Here is a 24,993-nt window from a genome sequence, read left to right as displayed (position 1 = left end):
TCATGCAAAATGTGTGCTTGAATCATTTAACAAGTTAGAGACTTCCACAAGCTCATACAAGCTTACACAAATAAGAGTACAGTCGCAAAAAAAAAAAAAAAAATACACAAATATTGTGGTAAATTTCCACAAAAACTTTCAAAGAAGTCTAAAAGAGGCATCAAGAGGGCCATAAATCTCTTATACAAAATGAGTCCTAAAACTTAAGAAAATGCAGGCTCCAATACAACTCTTCTTCCCTTTCATCCTACCATCCTGCATTGACCATCAATAGCACCAGATGTTCTTGAAGTTGAGGTTCTGGTCATATTGTTCAAGAAAGGCCCATATTAAACAGGAGAGAGAAACATCAAAATACCAAATGTATAACAAAAGTGTAAAGAAAAAATGAACGCATAATTCTCGAAAGTGCAGCCATATTCCTTCGTGAAAAAGAAATAATAAAGAAATTATCTTCAACCTTGATGCCTAAAAGCTAGTACCATATGTGACACGACGGTTATGATATTAAAAATTAGATTCTACTACAATATCATTATCTATAACAGAAAACAAAATAATCATTATTTCCAGAATTAGTTTGTGTGTGTGTGTGTGTGTGTGTGTGTATAGACACACATTTATTTGCAAAGGTATTTTCATGCTTAAAAAACATGGTAACGGATAACTCAATTTTGTTGTTTTCACATAAGTTCCCTCCATAGGAAGTAATCTTACTTGATTCCTGACACACTAAAATCAGGTTACTTTTCCCAATCGAGATTCAAACCGTGGTTCGCCATGTTGCAGAAGTTTAGCCTCTTCGCTAGACCTAACTAGGTTTCCTATCCCCTAGGTGGCAGAGCAGCCTTTAGAGTTTAGAGTAGAGCTCACTTCCCCACTCAGTTCCTAATCTATGGATTACTACAAGACTCCCAATACCGGACATTATGCATTAGACTGATTGGACCACTTAATAGGACCCTTTTGGCTTGGATATTCTGGGCCTTTTACTATTCATACCTGCTTCCATTTCTTCCCCCGTCATTGAATCTTTTTGGTCCAGGCCTCAGGCACAGACCTGAAACTTAACTGATACGCAGAAATAAATTAAGCACAAAAGTAACATCCATCCATATAAAATGAGGCGACTTTTCCCAGCCGAGATTCGAACCGTGGTTCGTCACGTTGTGGGAGTTTAGCCTCTTCGCTAGACCCAACTCCTGTTGGTAAAGGAGAACTCCATGTATTCAAATAGAAAATAGTTGGTACTCATTCCAAAGCTCCTTTCACCCATAAGTAACAAGGGGTGGGTTCACGAACATACCCTCAGCCAATTTGAACATTAATACAATACAAAGTACAAGTACAAACACACTCATTATAAATAACAAAGTTTTTAAGAAAATGAATACAACGTCAGTTTGAAGAGTGAATGGCGTTTTTTCCTTTTCTCATCAAAGCTATAGATAATCAATTTGTCCAAGTCTAAAGTTATGTGTATCAAACCCATTTACATTTTTCTCACTTTAACAATTTACTCTACTACTTTTTAAGATTATTTTACTTGCATTTAAATTTTAAATAATGTATTATTATCCTCCCAAATTGAGGACAACTTGATACTCTAGTTTTGTATAAGATGTTTTGAATATCAACCAAACAAACATCATTCAAGAGTCATTGAATTTCCTTTTGGGAGGATAGTCTTCAAGTTATAATAATATATTAAAACAAACCAAAACAAACACGTTCAGTTCAGAGATTACAAAACACATATAATAAATTTGAACAACTAAATATTGAAGAGGAACTTACTTTCAAAAGGTTGTTGAAGCCAAGCTTTCAACATATTCTTCGGCAAAAAACCACAGCACTTCATTCTTAGACCTAACTTTCCCCACTTTGTTATCTATCCAATCATAGAGAATTGCATGCTGATTATGGTAATCGCTTTCTTGATTGCTTGCCATTATTAGTGTGTTCCTACTCTCAGAAACACACAATGGGAACAAGAACAACTGAGAATCATATGGTAGAAAATCATAAAAATCATAATCATCAATTTGAAGATTCTGAAAACTGATTTTGAGGAATTGAGTCCAAGAATCTTGAACTCCAAATTCCATCATCTTCCATAAAACAAAATAACCCTGAAAACTGTGAGAAAAACAGAGACAGTCCATCAATACAGTAACCGACGGCTCAACAGTTGGTACTTCAACAAACCCCTCAGGTGGCAGCAGCTGTTGATATGTCTCTGTAGCCAAATCAAGCGAGACAATCACAAATTGCTCAATTGTAATATCACTCCATTCATATTCAGTCATATTTCGAATAGCCAACCAGTTAATAGTACCACTCACATACACACCCTTATTCACAAATGGATGACAATTGCCATGATGAGGCACGATTTCAAAAGGAACAACAGGGAAACTTTGGATATTCCTCCAGACATTATCACCTAAGGTGAGAATTTTCACATTGTATGCAGAGTAAGCCACCACCTTATAAGTTTTAGTTGAAATGTCATAACCAAATGTGAATTTGGTGCGTCGACCATGGCCTAACAAGAATAGTTTTTCAGATAATGCATGAGTGGCCGGGTTCCAAAAACGAAGCCAGTTTCTATTCCCGGCAACGGAAGAATAACCGAGCAAGCAAATCAAGCCATTACATGAACCAACCATCTTACAACAATCCTTATCACTCATTAGATAGTAAGGATCATTGTCAATGGTGATTTCCGCATCTTCTATTAAGCGGGACATGGGAAAGGGTACAACGCTGCAACTCAAGTCCTGGCCAGGCATGTCGGACCAGTTAGGGATAAGTGCAAGGCTGGCGTCACATAATGATTTCTGAAGACGCAGTTTGGCGAAGGCGGGATCAGAGATTAGGGTTTTCAATGATTTGCAGACACATTTCAATTGCATTAGAGTTTTGAAAGGAAGGCGTGATAGGATTTCTGATAGGATTTCGTTCAAGAGGACTAGCAGCATCGATGTTGGATCGCTGTTTGAATTCATGACAGGCAAATGTTGGTTACTGACAACGACAGTGTTTAACCCTAATTTTGTGTCTGTATGTTGTTCTTACAAGTCATTATATAGGGGAAATGTAGGTTTCAAATTACTTTTTATTTTATCATTTTTTGGTTTAATTTTTATTTTTATTGTTAATACAAACTTTTTTTTATATCATTGTTAACTTAGAGCATCCACAATAGTAGTTCCTTAACAAAGATTCCTTAAATGGACCCCACATGACACATCACTTATTTATAATTCTTTAATAAAAGTACCTATTAAGGATTCAATGACTCCAATGACAATACACTAATAAAAACTCCAATGAAAAGTACTTAAATATGTTCCACCATCTTTACATCATTAAACAAAAATAATTTACCTATTACTCCTATTTACAAGTGGGACCAAGTAGTACACATTTTATTACTCCTTTATACAAGTGGCACCAAGTAGTACACATTTTATTACTTTTTTAAACGTAGGGACCCGTTAGTTACCCAAGAGAGAGAGGATCCTTATATAGTTGTCCGTTCCTTAACGGAGACTCATTTTTTCTTCCTCCAATGGAGAGTCCTTAACAGGGAGAGGTCCTTGTTAAGTAAGGACCCCCCATTAGAGATGCTCTTACTTAACTTAGTTAATATGAACAATGCATAAGGTTTAAACATCGATCACCACAAAAAAAAAGAAACTTTTTTCATAACATAAATAAAAAAAATTGTTCATATAAAGTTTTAGTCCATATAAAATTTAACTGAGACATACTAAATATAGTCTTATTTAATTTTAATAATTTTATTTGTCCCATAAATAATTTGCATGGAATTTTTGTTTTTGTTAAAAACAAATTTGTTTAATTATCGTTAAACTATTAAATTTTTAAAAGAGTTTTTGTAAACATGTTTAAAAAGTTGTTCTATCAAAAAAAAGTTTAAAACATTATAGCACCTTCATTCACTAAAATATAGAATTTTTTAACATTTGATGAATTATAAATAAAAACTTTAAATGATATGTAAAAAAAAAAAAACTTTAAAACTTTAAAAGTTAAAAGTTCAAAGATAAAAATCAAAAAAATATAAAATTATAAATTAAAATTTGATCTTATATTTTGCAAAGAAACTTTTTATAATGTTCTAAAAATGTTTGAAATTTAAAACTTGAGAGTTTATAGATTTTTTTTGGTAAAATGACAAAAGAAAAAAAGAGAAAAAAAACCCAAAAAACGGGGCTCAGCCTGGGGCATCAAGCCTCAAGACTGACTTCAACTCCGATGGAGGAGTATGTCAAAAAGTCACACATAATTTTGAAGAGCGCCCGAGCTTGGCCAAGAAATCTGCGCAATGGTGTCCCTCTCGAAGCACATGTTGGAAAGAAATGTTACGAATATGCTCCTTTAACCCAAAAATTTTCACCAACAAAGAGGCGTACACATGCATATGAGAGTGATCAGCATCTTGAGAGTTTATAGATAATCAAACATGTTTGGTTTTAAATGGGACCAAAATACATTAAAAAAAAAAAAATAATAATAAAGTTTTAAACAATTTTCTCTACTATTATAGTCCAATCATTCCCTTCTCCTTCTATCGAATAAAACGTCTCAATCTCATTTTCATCGCTCCTTCTCAAATCACTCCACCGCCGCGCCTCACCGTCGCCGCCATCCCCTGCTGCCGCCAGTCTGAGTCCTCCCTAACCGCTGACGGAGTCTAAGCTGTTTCCGCCTCTTTCTTCATCAATTGGTGTGTAATCTTCTTCCCATTTACATTTACTAATTTCTTCTTAAGAAAACCCTAGATTTATGAATAAATCCTTATCTGTTTTATTGCTTTTTCATTTTATGCAATTGGGGATTGAACTAGCTAATTATTTGATGAGTTTGTTAAGATTATGAATTTAGGAATTGGCGTGAATATGAACTTGATGAATTTTTTTTAAGGCATTTCATATTTACGAGAATTGAAGTGTTAGTTGTTGACTTTGGGCCTGTTTGAGAGAACTTATGAAAACAACTTATGACATGTTTATAAACTGTTTTCAGCTTATCTTCATAAGTGATCCAAGATAGTTTACGAAAACAACTTATAAAGTTTACAAAAACAATTAACTTGATTTTTTTTTATATAGAAATAGCTTATGCACAAGTGTTTATCATGATAAGTGCTTGTGTTATAAGCTGCAATTAAGTTTCTTATCCAAACAGTGCTATCTGGCAATATGGGTTTTTAGGTGATAAGGTTTTTCCTGAAACTTCCAAGTGATGCTGGGAAACTGCGCAAGGGCTTTGAGTTCTGTTGAACTTTGATATGAATTTCATGTTGATCCCACCTGATGGAAGTGGCAAATAGTTTATTTTAGTTGTCATGTATGATTTGGTTTCTTCTTCACTCAAGTTTCAATTGGTTATTTATTTTGATATGGTATATCCTTATCATTTTAGCTGCATTTGCATGGGCAGAGATTGGAGCAGCCATGATATACCGGTTGTTAACCAATTTTAAACTTTTTAGGAAATATGATTACAATAATTTTTTAATGCAATTGCTATGTCATTGATGTATGTGTTTGAATTGAGTTCCATGATCTAATTCAATGTGTTTGTATATTATTTATATGTTTAATTGTTTTCTGTTTTAGTGTTTAGTCATACCTATCTTCCTGCTGAATTTCAGGAAGTCTATTTCTTTTAGGTCCAGCAGTACAATTGTTTTACATGTTTTTTTTTTTTGTTTAGAGAAATTCAGAGCAGGTTAAGATGTAAAATCTTCAATATCTATGATATGTAGCGAGTCTTATACTTGTTAGTAGGTTAGTTGATAAATATGAATTTAATCTAGCATACATTTTGCTTGTAAAATCCAAATGATGTTGGGAGACTGCGCAAGGGCTTTGAGTCATGTAACTATCATATTTGTTATTAGCAATGAAATGAATTTCATGGAAATCCCATCTGATGGCAGTGGCAACAAGAGTCTTTTATTGGAGTGTTTTTTAAGTGAAAGAGTTCAGTTTCATTAGGCTACCATAACTTTTAGGATTTGCTTCATTACAGATGGATGAGCATTCTGTAAATACAGGTCTATGAGCGTTCTGTAAATGTCTGATGTATGCATGACAAAAAAAATTAACTGGAATCTAGAAATCCATGATCACGAACAATTGGTTTTCATGTTTAAGATATTTTTTTTTTCTATTTAAGAGATAGACTTAGTGTACCTTTTAAGCTAATGGCTCTTCATACGGTGCTGGAAGGTTGAGTTGTTACTTTTATTTATATTTGGTTAGGATTTTCATACACGTCTGCCTATGGATGCTGGAAGGTTGAGCCGTTACTTTTATTTATATTTGACTGCAACATTTTTATGGTGTCTAACTTATTGATGGCAGTAATAGCAATAATCATTTGCTGAAATTAGGTGGTCATAAAGGACTGTTCTTGTTATTGAGATGCTGTGGTGATGTTTGTTTTATTCATTTAGGGATTGGTGTAATTCTGAATTTGATGGATTGTTCTTTCTTAAAGCCTTTGATATTTACAATAACTTGTGTTCATAGCTGCCTAGTTTTGGCAACAAGGGCTTTTAGCTAATAGGGTTTGTTCCTTAAACTTCCAAGTGATGTTGGGAAACTGCGCAAGGGCTTTGAGTTCTGTTGAACAGTGAAATGAATTTCATGGTGATCCCTCCTGATGGAAGTTGCAAATAGTTCACTCAGTTGTCAATGTATGACTGCTTTCTTCTCGAGTGAAGTTTTAATTGATTATTTATTTTGAAAATTTACATCCTTATCATTTTAGTAACTTAGCTGCATTTGCATCCCCAGTGATGGGAGCTGCTATAATGTACATGTACCAGTTATAATCCTTTTGAATGATGCATTTGCTTTGTGATAGATGTATGTTATGAATTGAATTCCATGATCAAATGCAATGGGTTTCTATTTTTAATTTTACATATTTTGTTTCTGTAATGCCTACCTTCCCACTCCTGATTTTTTGGAAGCCTATTTCTTTTGGGTCAAGCAGTGCAATATAAGTTTCTTTTTAAAAAGAAATTTAGAGATCGATAAATATGAATTTAGTCAAGCATATACTTTGCTAGTAAAGTCCAAATGATGTTGGGAAACTGCGCAAGGGCTTTGAGTGATATAACTATAATATCTGTTATTATCAACAATGAAATGAATTTCATGGAAATCCCATCTGATGGCAGTGGCTACAAAACAGTCTTGTGTTTGAGTATTTCGTTTTTTATTTTATTTTTAAAATGGAGTTCAGTTGCATTAGACCATAACTTTTGGGCTTTGCCTCATTACAGATATATGAGCATCCAGTAAATGTCTGATTTATGTATGACAACTACGTTATAACTGGAATCTAGAAATCTCTGATCATGCACAAGGTTTGCCTGTTTGAGACATTTATTTTCTACTGAAGTGATAGACATGGTGTATCATTTGAACTAGTAGCTGTTTAAATATTCATTTGCATATTAAGCTTGCACATTTAATGCATTGATTTAGTTTTCTGGATCTAACTGGTATAGATTTTCATCTACATCTGCCTAGCAATGCTGGATGATTGAGCAATTACTTTTATTTATATTTAAGTAACATACTCATATTGATGGCAGTGGTAGTAATAATCTTTTACTTCAAATTTGTGGTCATAAATAAAGGACTGTTCTTGTTCTAGTATTTATTTGCATAACTCTGGTTTGTGGATGAACTTTTGAAAGTAATCTGGATAAAATTGTGAGTAATTACATGTTGTCCACATATATACCCTGATTTTGCATAAAAAAATTGGTTGCTTCCATTGTGAAGCACGACCAGGAATCCAAACACTACATTTCAGATATTGTAGGACAAGATACAACATGTTTTGTTTGTGTGGCAAAATATAAAATTCAAGGAAAAAGTTTCATAATTCATAATATCCACGTGCAAGCTTCATGATTTACAATATTTTGATTAAAATTTGAGATAAAATGCATTGAAAAGTTACTGGAAATCAACTTCGTATGTGCTGACTAAAGCATCCTTGCCATAATTTTTTTTTCCTTTTTAATTAAAATAAAGTGTGAAATGACTGTGTCCATGTTGTGTCTATGTTGGTTGCTAGCCATTTAACGAAATTGATACATTCACACGATTCTCATTAGTGTTTTGTGATGGCATGTTGAGCATGTGTCTGACAGGGATATGGAACCTGAATTATGTATATGCTTTATAGTGTTATGATGATGGGTATGAATGGATGTTTTCTGCTATCGTATTTAATAATAAATAGAAGTAAATAATCTGTTTTATACTAGTTATAAGGCTTAATGACTCCACCATCATGGGATTCATGGCATTAGAGTTTATGTTGTTGTTTTAGACTTTTAGCTCACAGTTTTGCTTTCTTGTAATAATTGCAACATATGTTGCTTCAACTTTTGAGTGTGCTGTTTTATGTCTTTGTATGCTTTATTTATTGTCTCTTTTGTCGTCTGTGCGCTCCCTCTATTTTACCATGAATACGCACCCACGTACTTAATTTTTGTGATAAAGCATATACAAGTATAACCTCTTTTTGAAAATACACATGACACATTTACACACAAATACTTATATTATTCACTGATTTCAGATTGATAAATGAAGCATATTGTAAAGATATTGTCGCTGGTAATTGCCATCACTGCTTTATGGGTTGGCCTTCTACAAACTTCTATCATTCCTCAAAGTCATACTTGGTTGGTAGGTTTCATGTCATCACATGCTTTACTTTTAACTTTTTAATGTGTTCTATGGTACAATATTCTTTTGGGGTGGGAGAACTTATCTGTTTCCAAAGCTATGACATGAAATACGCCTCAATGTGAACTTATAATCTGCATGTAGATAGACTACCAACGAGATTGCTGGCTGATGGATTCAAACATCTTCAATCCTTCCCAGCTTAACCGAACCTTTTGATTCTTTTTTATATTTTGATAGAATTATAAACATCATAATGCTAACAACCATACTTCTGTCCTTTATGCAGCTACCAATCTATTTTGTTGTGTCTTTAGGATGTTACGGTCTATTAACGGTTGGAGTTGGTCTGATGAATTTTCCTACTTGTCCTCAAGAAGCCCTGTTGTTGCAAAAGGTATGGTCTACCTCTGTGCATTAGTGGTTGCATTGTTATATACTTAATTAAGTGCTGTGCTTTTATAGTTCGTATGGAATATATATGTTCGTAGATAAGTGCACTCGGAGTTTACTTTTCTACAATTGTTTGAAATAATTTCAGGACTGGAACAGTGTTTGTGTTTAATTCCCACACACTTAATTTGGATACAAATTAGCTATTGTTGAGGTTCATCCAGTTTAGAAATTAGCTATTACTAAGGTTAAAATAATTTATAATAAAGGACAAGATATCCTTGCAATTTTACGGAGGAGAAAGGGAAAATATCAGTCTTAAAAGTGTCCTCCAAAAATATGCCAATCACAAATTTCTCAGCCGAATATCAAAGAATTCTCCTCAGACATTCTAACTTTTGTCTTTATGAGCACACACTCATTTTTCCACCTGTCACCAAATTTTTGTTTCTTTACAGTGCACTTATATTTCTGCTTCCCTCTAATAATAATACGGACCTTTTTAAAAGGGGACCTAAGGTGGTCCCTTGAGGATTTATGGCTATTGAAGGTTAATCTTTTTTTTTTTACCCTTCTTCCCTTGCCCATGCAACCACCTACTTGCTGAATCTGTTGTACTAGGTTCTTTGGGCATCAAATCCAGTTCGGTAGGATTTACCATTTCGGTCCAATCCAAAGATGGGGTGCGTGGCCTCCATCTCATGGTTTCCAAGGGTATACTTACCAAAATGTTTAGGCTGTAGGCTAGCTGTTGACTTTTTCTTATTGACAATGGAATAGGTATAGAGGGGGGACAAAAATGTTGTGGGGGAGAAAATAAGTAGTAGTTCTACTTCTACCCACTGTGTTCAAATTCAATTGTCACCCTACAGAACCAAAAAACTTATCATTATACAAAAAAATTAGGGACATAAATGTTATGGTGGAGAAAATAAACACAATTTTCAAATCATGTTTGCATAAACAGGGTAATCCCTGTTAGCAGGCAACTCCTTGAGGTCCACCACTGAGCTGGGTTCATTAAGGCCTCATTATTTCTATCAAAATGTTCTCTACTTTTTTCAATTATATAAAAATGTTTTCTACAAAAATAAGAAGAAATCAGACTCCACTTGTGGCATTCACTCCATTGGGTATCCCATATTGATTATCATAGTTTGAAGCATGGTATGAGTTTCAGTTATTCTTTACTGCGTCATTTTCCACCATTATCATCAACATCCTTCTGCCCTTCCCTCATTGAACATTTTGAAAAAAAAATATTGTTGCAGACTCCAGACTAGATTTATGAGTACTCCTCCTGAGTCTTGCCAATGCGATGTGTAAGGATTTTTGGATACAATAACTTTGGATTCACAACCTTTTTGCCTTGTCATGCAAAAGTGTCTGCCGTCTGGCACATCCTGTAATGGACCATCCTTCTCAGTTTGATCGAATAAGACTTCCATACTGATTTGTAGTTGTCATGCAAAAGTGTCTGCCGTCTGGCACATCCTGTAATGGACCATCCTTCTCAGTTTGATCGAATAAGACTTCCATACTGATTTGTAGACTGTAACGTATTCAATGTCGAGCCCCAAATCTTTACTTGGTTCAAATGGTGCTTCAATTATCATATAAATGCCAGCCTATCCTCCTAAATGCTCTTTAAGCAGTTAAATAATCATCATCATGACCAGATGATTGTAACCTAATGCGGGATCATATTAGTTAGCTCTTTGTCGTACAATGCCAAATAATGTCGCTCATTTTGTTGTTTCTTTCCAGGATATTGTTGAGGCCAAGGAATATTTGAAGCAAAGGGGAGTTGATGTCAATACCAGCTGATGTGTTCTGTATATATGATACACAATTTATCTCTTTTAATTCCTTATACATGAGCACAATTTATCTCGTTTTCCTACAAGTTGGACATTATTATCATGTAGACTTAAGTAATGCTATCATAGATTATAACTTAAATGAGTTATGTAGTAGATTTAGTGAGCAAACAACCGAACTTATTTGAAACTTTACATCTCAATGATGCATTCAAGTCATTCAACCTTTGTAATCATTTTCAGAAATTTTACACATCAAATTATTATATTGATCTATTCAAGAAAAAACTCAAATGGAATCTGAATTGCAACAATGAGAATTTGATGTAGCTAAAGATGCCAATTTTCGTCACCGTGAACTTAACTCATTTGGTAGGCATATTGCATAATGTATGCATGGACCAGGGTTTGAACCCCATACACTCCACTTATTAACCTTGAGAGGTGAATTTCTAGTCACTAGGCTACTTGACAAAAATAAAATAAAAAATGTCAATTTTAGAATGTTGTCCACTATTGATGATTTATGTCAAGAATTACTTGAGATAAGTAAATCCAATTATTATCCATTGATTGAAAAAGTACAGTGACTTGTGTTGGCTCTTTCGATGTCATTAACAACCATAAAATGTGCATTTTCTTCAATGAAATCATAAAAAGAGGGCTACACAATAAGATGAAAAGTGATTTTGTTAGAAATTACATGATTGTTTTATTGAAGATGAATTGCATGATTGTTTTATTGAAGATGAGATTGCTGACAAATTTACCTTAAATATGAAAATTGATGATTTTAAAACTCTGTAAACACAACTTCATAAGTAAATGTTATTTCTTTTTATATTTATTTGATAATAACTTTGGATATATTTTATAATTTCTTAATTTTCTAGTATATGTTGTGCAGTTGAAAATTTCTTAATTTATATTTGAAAACATTTCTTTTTGGCATTCTACCTTTTACTCTAAAAAAGTAATATACGAACAACGTTCGATTTCCACTAATGTATGTATACTCTTTCTTTTACAATCAATTGTTTTATTTGTTCGCATAGTTTTTGAAGGCATAAATCAAATAGTGTTTACGGTTATAGCATGGATCCAATTGATTTTTCTGCATAGAGTTGTTGTTGAAAATAGAAACGAAGGTGGAAAATTGCCTGTTAACAAAAAGGTGGAAAATTGATGGGTTTAATGGATATGTTGAAAAGAACCACTGAAAATGTTGAAGGTTTCATAGATGGTTGTGATGCATTGCTATACTGATCCTTCTTTTAAGCTCCGGTGGCAGTAATGGAACCATTTAATTTTGATTCATCCTTGGTGGTTCATCGTGTGGTTAGTAAGGGCCGAACCCCAAACCCCTCAAACGCTTCCAACAATAGCTAACAACCAGTTCAACATACTCATCACTGATGCACATAAACAAAATGCTATTGCTTTCAACAAACATACTTGCAGAAAACTCCTTATACATGCCTACTACAACCCTTAACTTATCATTCAGCAGAGAAAAACCAAGCCGCAGCTCCAAACGTAATTGCCGCAAAACCAAAACGTAAATAACACTAGTTCCGCAGTCCCGCCGCCACACCAGCACAGCTAAAGGACAAACTGATACAATAAAGCACAAACCGATAACTAGGCCCGCACAACAGTCTTGAAAACTGTCGGTATTGAAGACTCGGCCATATTGCCAATAAAGCTGCCCAACACATCAGGAATCTGCGATTATGCAGAAAAATTTAGCAGAAAAAAGCTAACGACTTCCAATTCCAACCAATCGCAGGCATCAGAGTAAGAAAACTGATGGTACTTAAGAATCTACCCGAAAAAAATCTGCACATCTTAGCTTACGTGAAATCTAATGAGAGGAAGGGAGGTGCAATGAGGAGAGGGACACGTAAGATATTAGAAGATGTGGCAAAGTAACATGGACGTGGATAGAGTAAATGTGACGTGTCAGGAAGATAGTTTGAGGGTTAGATTTAATAAATTATAACAGATGAGAAGCGGCATTGTTGACATGCAATTCAACGTCATATGCATGGCATTAACAAACAGAAATATACCCAAAATAATCAAAGCCAACCTTTGTCTCTGACAAAACAAATGAGATTGACCAGAGATGAGCATAGCACACTTCTATCATACATATATCTTTGTACAATAGTACAAGAAGATCATGTTATTTAACACCATCATATATTGCAAACCCTAACCATATAACTAAAATAAAACAATGCAAATTCCAACTTCTAACTGCAGTCTAGATAGATACTGCCACCAGTATCCTTCAACACCATCAAGCCTAGGAACGAATATCAAGCTCTTGAGATCCAACATCAGTTGTTCTCGAGATTCACAACTCCACATAACCCGTCTACCTACCATGCACCTTCTTTTTTATAAAGTGTCCACATAACCATTCGCCTCTCGAAAAATGCACCCAAGTAACACTTATTAGCACCCTTAAAATACTTTTCAGCTTATTGAATTGAAACCAAAGGCTCCATGGACATTCTTTTTCATTTTCCACTCATATCAAAGCATTTCTTGAGTCTGATTCAATAATTAAATCTACTTTTTGCAACTGCTCCTTATTTTTCACATTTTAGAGTAAGTTAATCCATGTGTACAAGTTTATTTGTGAGCTGTTAGTGATTATGAATTAAAGTTTGTTATGTCCTTTATCTAATTTGTAACGAGTCCTATTATTATAAATTTAGGGATCGATCTCCTGTATCAGTAAGAAAAGATTCACTTTTCTCAATTATTTCTTAGCATTCAAAGTGTCTGGTGTAACCGTATAATACACAAAAACTATGACACAAAAAAGGACATCATCGTGGCAAATATGCCATCTTCTACATTTATCCAATAACAAAAAGGTGAATTGGTAAAAGCATGTTTATTCTCGAAAATTAAGGAATGGTTGTGACCTTATACAAATTCTTGTTAAAAGAGAGGGTTGTGTGTGATAACACCTTTTTGACCCTCAGTGAGAGGATAATTTCTCTAATATAAGACTCAAATTACTCATGATAAGTGTTTTCTAACAACACTTAAAATCACCAAGCTAATTAAGACTCGGTTCTTTATCTTCTACTGGTTTTCTCCTTCTTGTCTGCCCTATTATCACCTGAGTTGGTCCTTATAAATGAGTTTTTTCACTCAAACAAGCCATTGTCTTGTAGCTTCAAATATATAAAACAACTCTGAACAAACAGTTATGTGACTAAACTTTCATCATTGACCAGGACCTTATGATGACAATTTTCAGATGATAACCTCTAATGTATCTTCTAATTAAGTATTCTAATAATAGTTTCTGAAATTATTTTCGGAACGTACATAGTAAGATATCCTCTAATGTATCACTTGAGATGGTACCTTAATGTACATAGTATGTGTGCTATGAGAGTTGTCTTACATAGCTTCTTATCTTTGTCCATGTTCCCAAGTCTTTGGTCATTGCGCTTCTTTTCTCCGTTCACGCGATGCCTCCTCTTTTGCATGGCTCTTTCTCTATTCATGCCTCTGCCCATACAAGATCATCCTAGGAAACTAGCACACGGAAAGAGAGAACTAATGAAATTAGTACTTACTAATTAATTGAAGTATTCTAAAAAATTATTAAAGCAAATAAAGGATACGATGAAGAAAGGTGGTAGAACTTACTGCTTAAAACATGTACAGACTGACAAGGAAAAAACATTATACAGTTATTAAGTGCTCTTGCAGTCTATGGCATGAAAAATTTGACAGGGTAGAAAACAGGCTAAAAATTCTTTTGAGCCATACCTTGCTAGAACTTATCAAGGTTTTCCTTCAACTGTTTAGCTATGTACAACACAATCATCCTTCAATGGACTGCTGTTCTACTTGAAGAGCCAAAGTCAATGGAGAATAGACCCCAGTTCAGGGACATAGCCAGCTATCCTCAGCTGCTCGTCCAGTTCAACTAGTAACAAGTGAAGTTGACCATAAGATGGGTGATAATTATCAGAAGCATATTAAGAAGTTGACCACTATTACTCGGGCTCCAAAACCATCAAATTGTGAACCGTAACACGAGCAATGTCCAGGTTTCTATGAACCTTACAACCACTCAATATGCCCCCCCCTCCCCCCCCCCCCCCCCCCCCCAAATGAAAAAAATTCAGCTCAAACCTCATTCCTTTAAGCATCTCTCTCAGACATTTCATCAAACAACCCTCTCGCGTCACATAAATGACCTAAATTTGAATAAAATTCAAGCAGTGTGGTATGAACTAACACGTGTGAATCAAACCATATTTCGACAAGTGTTTTGGAGCATATGGATGTATCGTAGTAATGTTTGGTGTGATGAATGAACAAGCTTTAATTTGTTTGTATAACTACTAGTATGGACACCCGTGCCAAGCACGGGCTAGAATTTCGTCGTAATTAAAACATTGGATGAAGATGTATTATTCTCATTTATGTGGTTGCTCTATGTCTAATGAGTAGATTAACACCAGTGCTGGCTTTTTCCATAAGGTCCAATGATGATATTATAACTCGGTTCGACTTTGCGAATGAAGCATGGGTGAATCCCAGTGACAAATGTCGGCTGCGGAGAGTCTTATACTTAAGTGAGATATGTTGATGTGTTGACTGTGAGGTAAAGTTTCACATTGGATGTGAGAGTAGATGTTGAGCAACATATAAGTGATTTGATCCATATACATAATTTCTTAAGGTTTAGGTTAAGATGTGGTGTCAAACTCACGTGTGTGGATTATCTTTGTATGTTGAGATGATCAAACTCAATGTAGCATTATGCGAAAATCACAATATTGCTATCAACCGGTTTTTTAGTTTTTGGATGTCATTTGTTTATTTTCATCTTAAAGTTTAGTTTTTATATGGCATTCTCTTCCATATGTTTTTTTTTCATTCAACGTCTATTATTTTAATTTATTCACTTTTGGACTTTTGTGGCAGGTGAAAATGGTAAATTGTCGATGTGTTATGTTGAGTTGACAAAAATATATATTTATTAGACAATTTAAAATCATGTAACGTTTTCCTTAAAAAAAATCATGTGACGTTTGTTAAATTGAATCTAATTTTTTGTATAAAGATTTATTTTCATTCTATGACTTGACAAATTCAAATAGGATTTCAGTGGCTAGAAATTCATCTTTGTAAACAAGCAAAGTACATGGGGTTCGAACTCAGACCTTATGCATTGTCAATACCAACAGATTTTAGTTAAGTAATAATATTATATATTTTACCATAAAAAATCAATTAGTATTTTTTAGGTTTAAAACCCATAAATTGAACCAAAAAAAAGGCTAATGCTAACATGTGTCCCAATGGCACATATTAAGGAATTTAAATAGAAATAATGGTCTTTAAAGCTGTGCATTCAACCTTAGTCAATTTTTCAAAGTCAAAATTTTGACGTTTTCTATAAAAAAAACTTCTAATTTTGGATTCCTTAACCTGTGCCCTAATGGCAAAAGATAACAAAACCCAAAAAAAAATAGTGTCCATAAACCCAAAAATGAAGTCCATATTTTCTTGTAACTCCTCCAACTCACAAAACTTCTGCAATTTCCCAAACCTTTGGGCTTCGTCTCCTTCATTTGACGAAAATTGCAATGGCGGCGGAGGAGGAGGAGGAGGAAGATATAATAAGCACTTTACCAGACGTGCTTCTCTGTCACATTCTCTCTTCTCTCGAAACCAAACAATCCGTTGCAACATCAGCTCTTTCAAAACGGTGGAAGAATCTCCACCTCTCCGTTCCCACTCTGCGTTTCAACGGACGAGTAACAGATCACCTCTCCAATTTTCGATTCAATGACTTCGTATACTCCGTTCTGCTTCCTCGAGATGCCGCATTTCCTGTTAAAACTTTCCACTTTGATATTACATACGATGATGATCCTATCCAGTGTCCCATTGACAGTATCACCAAATGGGTCAACTTTGTAGTTCAACGCAAACTTGAATATCTTCATCTCTCCGTCGGCTCAATGGGTTTGCCCAAATTGCCCACCACTATTCTCACATGCAAAACCCTCGTTGTTCTTAAGCTTTTTTATTTTAGTGTGGAAGAAGGTTACTCTTCTGTTGTACTTCCGTCTCTCAAAACCCTTCATTTGGAATATATTTGGTTCCCTCAACTTCGAGATTTCATGATATTTTTAACTGGATGTCCAAATCTTGAAGATTTAGTCACATATGATGTGTCTTTTGATTCTGATGAATCTTTAACTTGTAATGAATGGAACAGCTTTTGTTTAACTAACTTGATCAGGGCCGATGTTGATTGCTATCATTATTGTTTTCCGTTCAAAGCAGTTCACAATGTACTTTCTCTGCGCTTTGAAATTGATCAGGTTTGTTTAGTATACTTATACTCATTGTGATATCTAACAATTTTATTTTTTGTGTGTGCGTGTGAGAATTTTACATTGATATCCAACAATTTATCAATTCTAGGTGCATTACTGTAATGATTTGATTCCCAATTTTCAAAACTTGACCCAACTGGAGCTTATTTCTCTCGATTATAGTTGGCGATTCTTAATAGAAGTTCTCAACCACTGCCCCAAGCTACAGAAGCTTGACCTTGATCAGGTTTGTTTAGAATCATCATATCTGTTTTATCTTTTATTAGATTGCTCTTACAATTTGGGTTGGGGCTAACTCAACCCTACAAAATTGACTTGTGAGGTGAGAAATTTCCGCATCTCATTCAATGTGAGACTCTTAACACACCTTTACGTTTGTATGTGTATTTTTAATAGGCCGACTTAGACAAGGAAACATGGACTAAAAAGGATGACAAAGAAAATTGGGTAGACCCAGTTGTTGTTCCACAATGTCTTTCATTACACCTTAGAACTTGCGATCTTTTCAACTTCTTGGGCCTACAAAGTGAGATTTTATTCACAAAGTATATTTTGAAGAATGCAAGAGTTTTACAAACCATGACAATCGGGAACGTTGGACAAACTCAAATAAAAAGACTAATATCCTCATGCCCAAAGGCCTCTGCAGCGTGTAAAATTACAATTTATCGACAACGTTTTAATGTAAGTACTAAGTAGTTGTTACTCTATCCTTCTTATCATTTGATTAGCTTCTACCATGCAACTTCTAGATTTGGTTGTTTGAATTAATACTTATCTGTTTTTAGTTTTATTTGTTTATGACATCATTTCCATGTTGATCCGTTATATGAGTAGTCGTATGCTAAACTCTTATTTGATGCATAACCATAGGGTAAGAGGGTGATAATTGTAAACTATTGCCTCATTTTTGCCATTTACCTTCTTTATTCTTTTACACAGAAGCATGAACAAAGATTAAACAAGTAGTTGCATTTTCAAACGAATTATCACACTAGAGAGACTTAGATCTAAATGGAAAGTAGTATAGCAAATTCTTCCTACATCAATTAATCTTTCCCCACAATAAGCTAATGGGGCTTAGACATCATTCTAAAGGGAAACGGGTTAGAGACAATTAAGCAGATAGTTAGTAAGAGGATAGCTTGTTATAGGGGATATGTAAGTCTGAATGTTTTTGATCGTTTTTTGTGAAAGGAGTAGTCCTTTATAAAAGGGAAAACCAATGGAAGAGATATATCTCTCTCTTGTTCTTAATAATTTATTCAGTAAGTGTTATTTCTCTTCATTTTTTCTATTAACAACTTGTTAGGTTGCACTAGATTACTAAGCCTTTTTACAAAGTAAAGCTTTAACTGAAGATTGACTGATAATGGATATTGTCAATTCTTGAAAATTTCTGACTCCTTGAGATATAACTTAATATTTTTCTTCAGTACACACTCAGTTCCTTTGATAGTGAGAATTCTTAATGTTTTATTGTAATTAATATTTTGTGGATCCTCCGTCAACTTTCACTTTCACAATGTCTGGTTGTATCTTGTCTGAAAAGTCCATTTCGTGTTGTTCGGACAAAGTTCCTTGAGAAACAGAAGCTATAACATCCCAATCACTATTTGATGTACTGTCAGTTTTAAGTTGCTTAGTTTTAGAGGCCTCATAAGTACCTCCTATCAACCCAATCTCTCAAAAAATGTTTCTTCCTTTGTGCAACTTAACCTTCTTGAGGTCCTGGTTCAAGAATGACCACATCTTCAATGACTTGTCGGGTTTGTTTTCCCAAGTAATCGACAATTTTTATGGCTGATGTTAAGGTACCTTTGGCTTCAGATGGACCAAGTTATGGAGCCTCATGTTGAGATGCAACTTTGAATCTTTGTTTAGGGACTTCAAGCTTTCTTTGGTTACTTAATGAACCAGTTTCTGATTATTTGATATCATTTGCAAAATGTAGAAAGTGCTATTATTTAAAATTGAACTTTTAAGATACATAAAACAACTTATGGTATAACATGATACTCACATAAGAAGCAAATCATTCTTCAATTAAATTATATATCTAAATTTACAAAACATATCGTGTTTAAACTTTTCGTTTGCATAGGACTCAGGTTTAGAAAGATTTATTGGAATAATCTATAACCCTAACCCTATCATTAATTAAATCCATGGTTATCAAATTGAGATTCAAATCATGAATGGGTAGACTTGTTTTCCGAACAGGGAATAAAAATCTTTTTATGGTTTTATTCAATCACTTTTATTTTCTCAAAATATTACTGTTGTCTACATATTTGTGTTGTGTCTGGAGTATGTGTTTATGTCATTGCTTCGTAGGTAGGTATCCATTGTTTTGTTTCACCATTCTTTTCTACTTTCTTCAAGATTCTGATAAGAATCAAATGGGGTATCTTCTACTGTGCAGACACTCAACCTGGATCCTGATTAGGATTAGGTAGAAGGGAAGGTATATAGCAGATAAATAGGGGTAATCAGACTAGGGGGTTCGTTCCGTACATTTGGTATCATGTAAATGAAAAGAGCGATCCTTTGTGGCGTGGAAACCTTTGGTTAGAATTCTATTGTCTATATTTTGTTAAGTTTTCAATAACATACTTCTACTCTTTTTATATTCTTCTATCATTCTGTTATTTCAATTTTTGTTTTCCTAACAACTTATATTATCTGTGTTCTATAAAATGCACTGCTTCCTGCCATAGCATTAGTAATCTACGGATTTCACAGATTGTATTTTTAGCAATACATTGCTTTTAATTTAGAACACTTCTCAAATATGATTAATTTTTTTTTTTTTTGCTATTTTTAAAATGCCATTAATATTGCCACTTTAACAATATTAGAGCTATTAGTTTCATTCCAATTTTATCGGATATCTCCGAAGGGACTTGGAGCTATTAGTTTGATTTTCATTTGATAGTTCTAAGTATTCGACTCGACTATGACAATATATGTTTGTAATAGTTAATCTTTTTTAATTGTATGATAGTTCTGATTTAGTATTCAACTTGACTATGACAATATATACAAATATAAATTCCATCAATAAAATTCATTTGACTTAAAGCAGAGTGTGGAACCTGGTATACTCTGCTTAAACAATTTTAGAAGTGAGATGATTGATATGATTTTGACCAATTACAATTTTCTCTTTTCTTTTTTATGAAAACCGTTATCCTGTCCTGATAAATAGGAAAGCATTATGGTTCTTGATATAAAAAAGAACAACAATGAAAGACATTTCTATTAGGTTTTTACTTCTTTTTTTCTTTTTATGTTGATTTCAGAAAACAGGTTGAAAAATGATGTTGACATGCTGTAAATTCACATTGAAAGTTGCAGTTGAGGATCGCATGCAAGTATGTAGGACAAGAGTAACTGTGAGTTGTAAGCTACTGATGTTTTCAAAAAATTGCATGAAGAGGGAAGGTGGTGGAACTGAACTCCATATAGATCAGTAACTTTTAAGTATTTAAGTATAATTTTTATGAACAACTTTTTTCTGGCTTGTTGAAATTAACTTGATACTGCACCTATTTTGAAGTTACCGATATATGAAATGGAGATTCTAAGGTCTTTATTATGTATATGAATACTTGAATATATTGTATGTCATCTACTTAAAATCGACGGCTTTACTCAAAATTCTGAATGAGTAGAAAATAGGACTAAGCTTGACGAGGCTTATCTTTAAATATATTTATAGCTATACAACCACTAACCCGGTACCTTACAGTATAAATTTCAAAAAAGGGTTGTCAAATGGATTAATTTGCCCATTTTGGACAAATGTAGCTTACATGAGCATAAATTATTTGAAGATCCGTATCTTCGTTTCATCTATTTTCAATTTTCCAAGGTTGAATCATTTGATGATTTTTGTTTTTAAATTTGAAAACTGATTTGAAGATTTGAAAGCAATAAACAAATATCTTCATGCACCTGCGAGTGCTAAGATAGCAAGATATAGCAAGATAGAATTAACAGACTTGTGTCTGGGGAAAGGGGCTAGAACATTGTCTTTCACGTTCTATTTTATGAGAAAAACAAGGAATTATTTTCTAAAAAAAAAATAGTAAAAAGCACAAAATTGGGTCTACAGAGATGAACACAAAGAACCACTGCCCAACTAGCTACTACAAAACTCCAGACCAGTAACATACTTCATTACCTCACTCTTGCTCATACTCGGTGAAGGATTTCTTTGTTAACTTCGACTACTTCCTCATATTCCTCTTCATTGTCACTAGCTTCTCTGTCCGTCATATTTTGCCACTCTAACTTCTCTTCTTCATGCATCAGCTTCCATTCGTTGACCCGCTTGTCCCAATCTTCTTTCAAGATCCTACTACGCTTCTCACACTCCTGCTCACTCAGCAGCAACGAAACATCTTGATCTTCTGCTTCATATTTCTTACTATACTTTTTCAAGTTCTTTGCAATCTCTTCCTCTTTCTCGGGAGTCAAGAAAGATGGTGGCCTTGGTCTCCATAAGAACTGTATTTTGAAAAGAAAAAACCAGAACATGAGATTGGTTAATAGAAAGAAAAGGTGCTGTCACAGAAAATCACAAAGCTGCCAAAAAAAATGGATTTTTGTAATAAGGGATATAACTAATTCAATTTCTGAATTCTGCTAGTAGAAAAATTTATACTGACAAACATAAATTTACTAAAGGAAAACTGTCATGTCCAAAAATATAACCACTTAAACATTGTACATCTGAAAATAATTCTTTGAAAAATTGTAGTACACAGACAAGCACAAACAATGTATCAAGTACAAATGATATTGTAATCCTTCAATATCCAATAAAGATGTTTGCCATTGAAAGACCATATATTGAATCCATTTTCCATTTCATGGACCGAAGTCACAGCAGTTGCAACACACCTGAAGATAACCAATGTAAACTTATGATCGGTAAAATAACAAAAGTCAAACATTTAATAGCTATAGCTATGGTAAATACAATTTTAGACAAACAATATACCTTCCAGTTGGATCCCATTGAACATCAGTTGCCATAAAATGTTCAGCAGTAGCCATGGTTTCAAGGTCATCAACGTTATAAAATTCCAGCGCTCCATTGAAGCCTTTCAACCCTGCTAGTACAATGAAGCGGCCTGCAGGTGACGAAAACAAAGCATTTGCCGACTTGCCTTTTAGAGTAGTGAGCTTTGAAACCCGACCAGTGTTCTGAGCAGTCCGCATAGAGTAGATACTAATCGGGCTTAGGGTTATCACCATGAATAACAACAAACCTATGTCCCTTTGGCTCCCAAGCAAATGCAAGTATCTTGTCATTCTTATTCTCAAGCTCAAGAACTTCAATGGGTATACCACATTCCTTTATACGAAAAAGCTCAAAGCCTGTGAAAGTGCTTTTCCTTGTTCTGGTATATCTGTCTACATGAACAGCAAGGTAATCTCCATTGCTCTGCCAATACATCTTGCAGTCACTCACACTTAAAAGGTTCTTTTGCCTGAGTTCTTCTTTGCTGGGGATTTGAACAAGACTTACCTACAAATCCGTCAAAGAACATAAATTTAAAATAAACAAGACTATTGAATAAAACAACAATTGAATCCATGACATGACCATACAAGGGAAGGAAAACAGAAATTTACCCAAGCTGGTTGTTGACCAACTTTTGTTTCAGGCACAAACAATGAAATGATTGGATCAGTTGGTGACCAGTTGAAATCCATTAAATTTTCAACCTTTAAGAATTTTTTGTCAACTACAGAAAATGTTTTTCGTATTTGGTCCATGTCATAGAGATTCGACAAAGTTTTACGTTGGCTGTCGAGGCCTAACACAACCCTCTCCTTTTACCCTCTCCTTTTTGTCTCATATACAGAAAGTACATCTTTTCCCATCCTTGCAAAGTACTTATCATCTCTTCCACCACTCCATCTGCAAAGGGGAAAAAAAAAATCCATCACTAAATTACAAAGTATCCGATTTTTATCAAAGTAGATTAATACTCTTCATTTTTGTTTTCATGCACTTATTGTGTCAAAAAATTTACAATGTCAACTCGTAACAATCATGGGTTTGATTTTCCCCTAAAAAAATCATGGGTTCGATACCCTTAAAAAAAGCTATGCCCTTCAATATCATGTTATGGAAATACATGATAAAGTGGTCTTCTTTTTAGGGGTTCGATACAAAAAGCATCTCAGCACGTTAATCAATTGCACACAAAAAGCATAATATTTAAAGAGCAACGCTAATTTAACAAAAGTTGTAATGAAATTATTTATCTCCTACATCCGATAAAATGATAGACATCACAAGACATCAAAAGTTGTAATGAAATTTCATAGATGCAGCTCTTTCTTGACACCACTTGTTCTTCCTACTAGTTGTTTATCATCAAGTTAGAAAGGTGTAGATAGAGTGCAGTGCAAGTTAAAGGCTGGAAAATTATGAAGATAGCAAAGCAGTAGTTTAAACAAGCCTTCAGAATTCGTAAAGAGGTAATGTATGGAACAAGAAAACCGTCCAATATAATCTTTACATACTGCTGTTTCACAATCTGCGGAGACTCCAAACTAATCATCTTCAAAACGCACAAAAAGTCCAATAATAGCAAGAATTTGAAAGGGTACGAGACTGAAGAGCTATAAGTGAGACGAATGAAATGAAATTGGACAGATTGAGAGATAAGTGAGCATTCCAGCACAGAATCGTTACTCTCTTTCCCATAGTTTAGGCAAAATTCTATCACAAGTGCATTCTCAAATGCAAATATTATTTAAGCTAGTGGCACAATTCTATCTAGAAAGTACCAACCATACGACTGAATAATTGATATAGAATGCATCTTTTATGGCATGATGACACATAATATCAAGTTATAACTTCTAAAACAAGGCAAACTAAAATCCCTTTTTACCAAGTTCTCTTCCTCCATAAAAAAAGGGATTTCACATCATATTAGAAAAATCCACCAAAGTTCAGTGTTCCTGCACTACCATTTTAAAAAATTGTGTATATACTTCACTCACTATCAATATATATCATGATCATATACATTACATTTAGCATTAATTATCCTGAAGTATCTTATCAATATCATATAAAGACTAAATTGTTTGTTAATTTTGCCCAAATGCAGGACGCTGCAGTTGAATAGAATTGCAAGCAATACTGATCCAAAATGTTTACACTGTTGGACCGATCACCGACATTCATTCTCCATCCACTTCTGTTAAAGAAACCAGAGCAAATAGAAACCACCGAGTTGGCTTCCTTGGCCAACTCAAACACAGTAATCATGTTCATACAACATGTCACAATTAGGCTAGTGTGATAATTGCTGATAGAAAAATCGCCCAACAGCCTGTGAGGTAAGTTCCTCACTTGTCGCAAGCAATCTACAGGGATACCAACAGTATAGATGCGCTACTTATGTATTAACCCTCAAGTAGAACCAGTTTGTCATGAAAATTCACACTCCAAGCTTACAACAGAAAGCAAGAAACTGAAGAACAGAAAAAGTGCAGAAATCAAGGTTAGTTGCTGAGAACCCTGTACTTGTACCTGCATCCTCTACCATGGCTTCACTACTGGATAGGAAGCAATTAAATCCAAGGAAA

At 34.2% G+C, this 24,993-nt stretch overlaps 4 protein-coding genes and 2 pseudogenes across 7 annotated transcripts in view; 3 read left to right on the top strand and 3 right to left on the bottom strand.

Moving 5' to 3' along the window:
- LOC146907013 (F-box/kelch-repeat protein At3g23880-like) lies at nucleotides 1–3,062 on the bottom strand. Its single transcript, XM_085730953.1, has 2 exons — nucleotides 1,798–3,062; nucleotides 1–300 (listed from the first exon to the last, which is right to left on the bottom strand). The coding sequence occupies exon 1, from the start codon at nucleotides 3,009–3,011 to the stop codon at nucleotides 1,800–1,802; it is 1,212 nt and encodes a 403-aa protein (XP_085587079.1). The 5' UTR covers nucleotides 3,012–3,062; the 3' UTR covers nucleotides 1–300; nucleotides 1,798–1,799.
- Nucleotides 3,063–4,574: 1,512 nt separating this feature from the next.
- On the top strand, nucleotides 4,575–11,205 carry LOC146907012 (dolichol-phosphate mannose synthase subunit 3-like). Of its 3 annotated transcripts, XM_085723475.1 has the most exons (5): nucleotides 4,625–4,759; nucleotides 7,334–7,417; nucleotides 8,650–8,759; nucleotides 9,049–9,156; nucleotides 10,920–11,205. In XM_085723475.1, exons 3-5 carry the CDS (start codon nucleotides 8,658–8,660, stop codon nucleotides 10,977–10,979), a joined length of 270 nt encoding a protein of 89 aa, XP_085579601.1. In that variant the 5' UTR covers nucleotides 4,625–4,759; nucleotides 7,334–7,417; nucleotides 8,650–8,657; the 3' UTR covers nucleotides 10,980–11,205. The 3 variants fall into 3 exon arrangements, with proteins under 3 accessions (XP_085579600.1, XP_085579601.1, XP_085579602.1); XM_085723474.1 differs by lacking the exon at nucleotides 7,334–7,417 and having other exon boundaries at nucleotides 4,575–4,759; XM_085723476.1 differs by lacking the exons at nucleotides 4,625–4,759; nucleotides 7,334–7,417 and adding an exon at nucleotides 6,615–6,739.
- LOC146907007 (dolichol-phosphate mannose synthase subunit 3-like) overlaps nucleotides 4,578–24,993 on the top strand; it is a 32,287-nt gene continuing 11,871 nt past the window's right edge. Inside the window, exon 1 of the mRNA XM_085723471.1 lies at nucleotides 4,578–4,724. The gene's annotated coding sequence lies outside the window, so the exon portion shown is untranslated. The remainder of the gene's footprint in view (nucleotides 4,725–24,993) is intronic.
- On the top strand, nucleotides 16,527–20,972 carry LOC146907011 (F-box/FBD/LRR-repeat protein At3g26920-like). 2 transcript variants are annotated; one of them, XM_085726857.1, is made up of 5 exons: nucleotides 16,527–17,352; nucleotides 17,456–17,593; nucleotides 17,764–18,051; nucleotides 19,793–19,937; nucleotides 20,673–20,972. In XM_085726857.1, exons 1-4 carry the CDS (start codon nucleotides 16,609–16,611, stop codon nucleotides 19,814–19,816), a joined length of 1,194 nt encoding a protein of 397 aa, XP_085582983.1. In that variant the 5' UTR covers nucleotides 16,527–16,608; the 3' UTR covers nucleotides 19,817–19,937; nucleotides 20,673–20,972. The 2 variants fall into 2 exon arrangements, with proteins under 2 accessions (XP_085582983.1, XP_085582984.1); XM_085726858.1 differs by lacking the exon at nucleotides 19,793–19,937.
- On the bottom strand, nucleotides 21,568–22,237 carry LOC146907010 (eukaryotic translation initiation factor 3 subunit B pseudogene; annotated as a pseudogene).
- LOC146907009 (eukaryotic translation initiation factor 3 subunit B-like) lies at nucleotides 22,185–24,953 on the bottom strand (annotated as a pseudogene).

This window comes from Medicago sativa, chromosome 7, assembly GCF_051527215.1.
Source record: "Medicago sativa cultivar Bolivia chromosome 7, Bolivia_mono, whole genome shotgun sequence".
Classification (NCBI taxonomy): Eukaryota; Viridiplantae; Streptophyta; class Magnoliopsida; order Fabales; family Fabaceae; genus Medicago; species Medicago sativa.
This window is presented reverse-complemented; position numbering and strand designations above follow the sequence as displayed.

Bases quoted from the DNA above. Each gene is read 5' to 3' on its own strand.
- LOC146907013 (XM_085730953.1), bottom strand. From the start codon at position 3,011: ATGAATTCAAACAGCGATCCAACATCGATGCTGCTAGTCCTCTTGAAC.
- LOC146907012 (XM_085723474.1), top strand. From the start codon at position 8,658: ATGAAGCATATTGTAAAGATATTGTCGCTGGTAATTGCCATCACTGCT. The intron at 8,760-9,048 runs GTAGGTTTCATG...TCCTTTATGCAG, and splicing joins CTCAAAGTCATACTTGGTTG to CTACCAATCTATTTTGTTGT. The intron at 9,157-10,919 runs GTATGGTCTACC...GTTTCTTTCCAG, and splicing joins AAGCCCTGTTGTTGCAAAAG to GATATTGTTGAGGCCAAGGA.
- LOC146907011 (XM_085726857.1), top strand. From the start codon at position 16,609: ATGGCGGCGGAGGAGGAGGAGGAGGAAGATATAATAAGCACTTTACCA. The intron at 17,594-17,763 runs GTTTGTTTAGAA...TATTTTTAATAG, and splicing joins AGAAGCTTGACCTTGATCAG to GCCGACTTAGACAAGGAAAC. The intron at 18,052-19,792 runs GTAAGTACTAAG...TCTACTGTGCAG, and splicing joins TTTATCGACAACGTTTTAAT to ACACTCAACCTGGATCCTGA.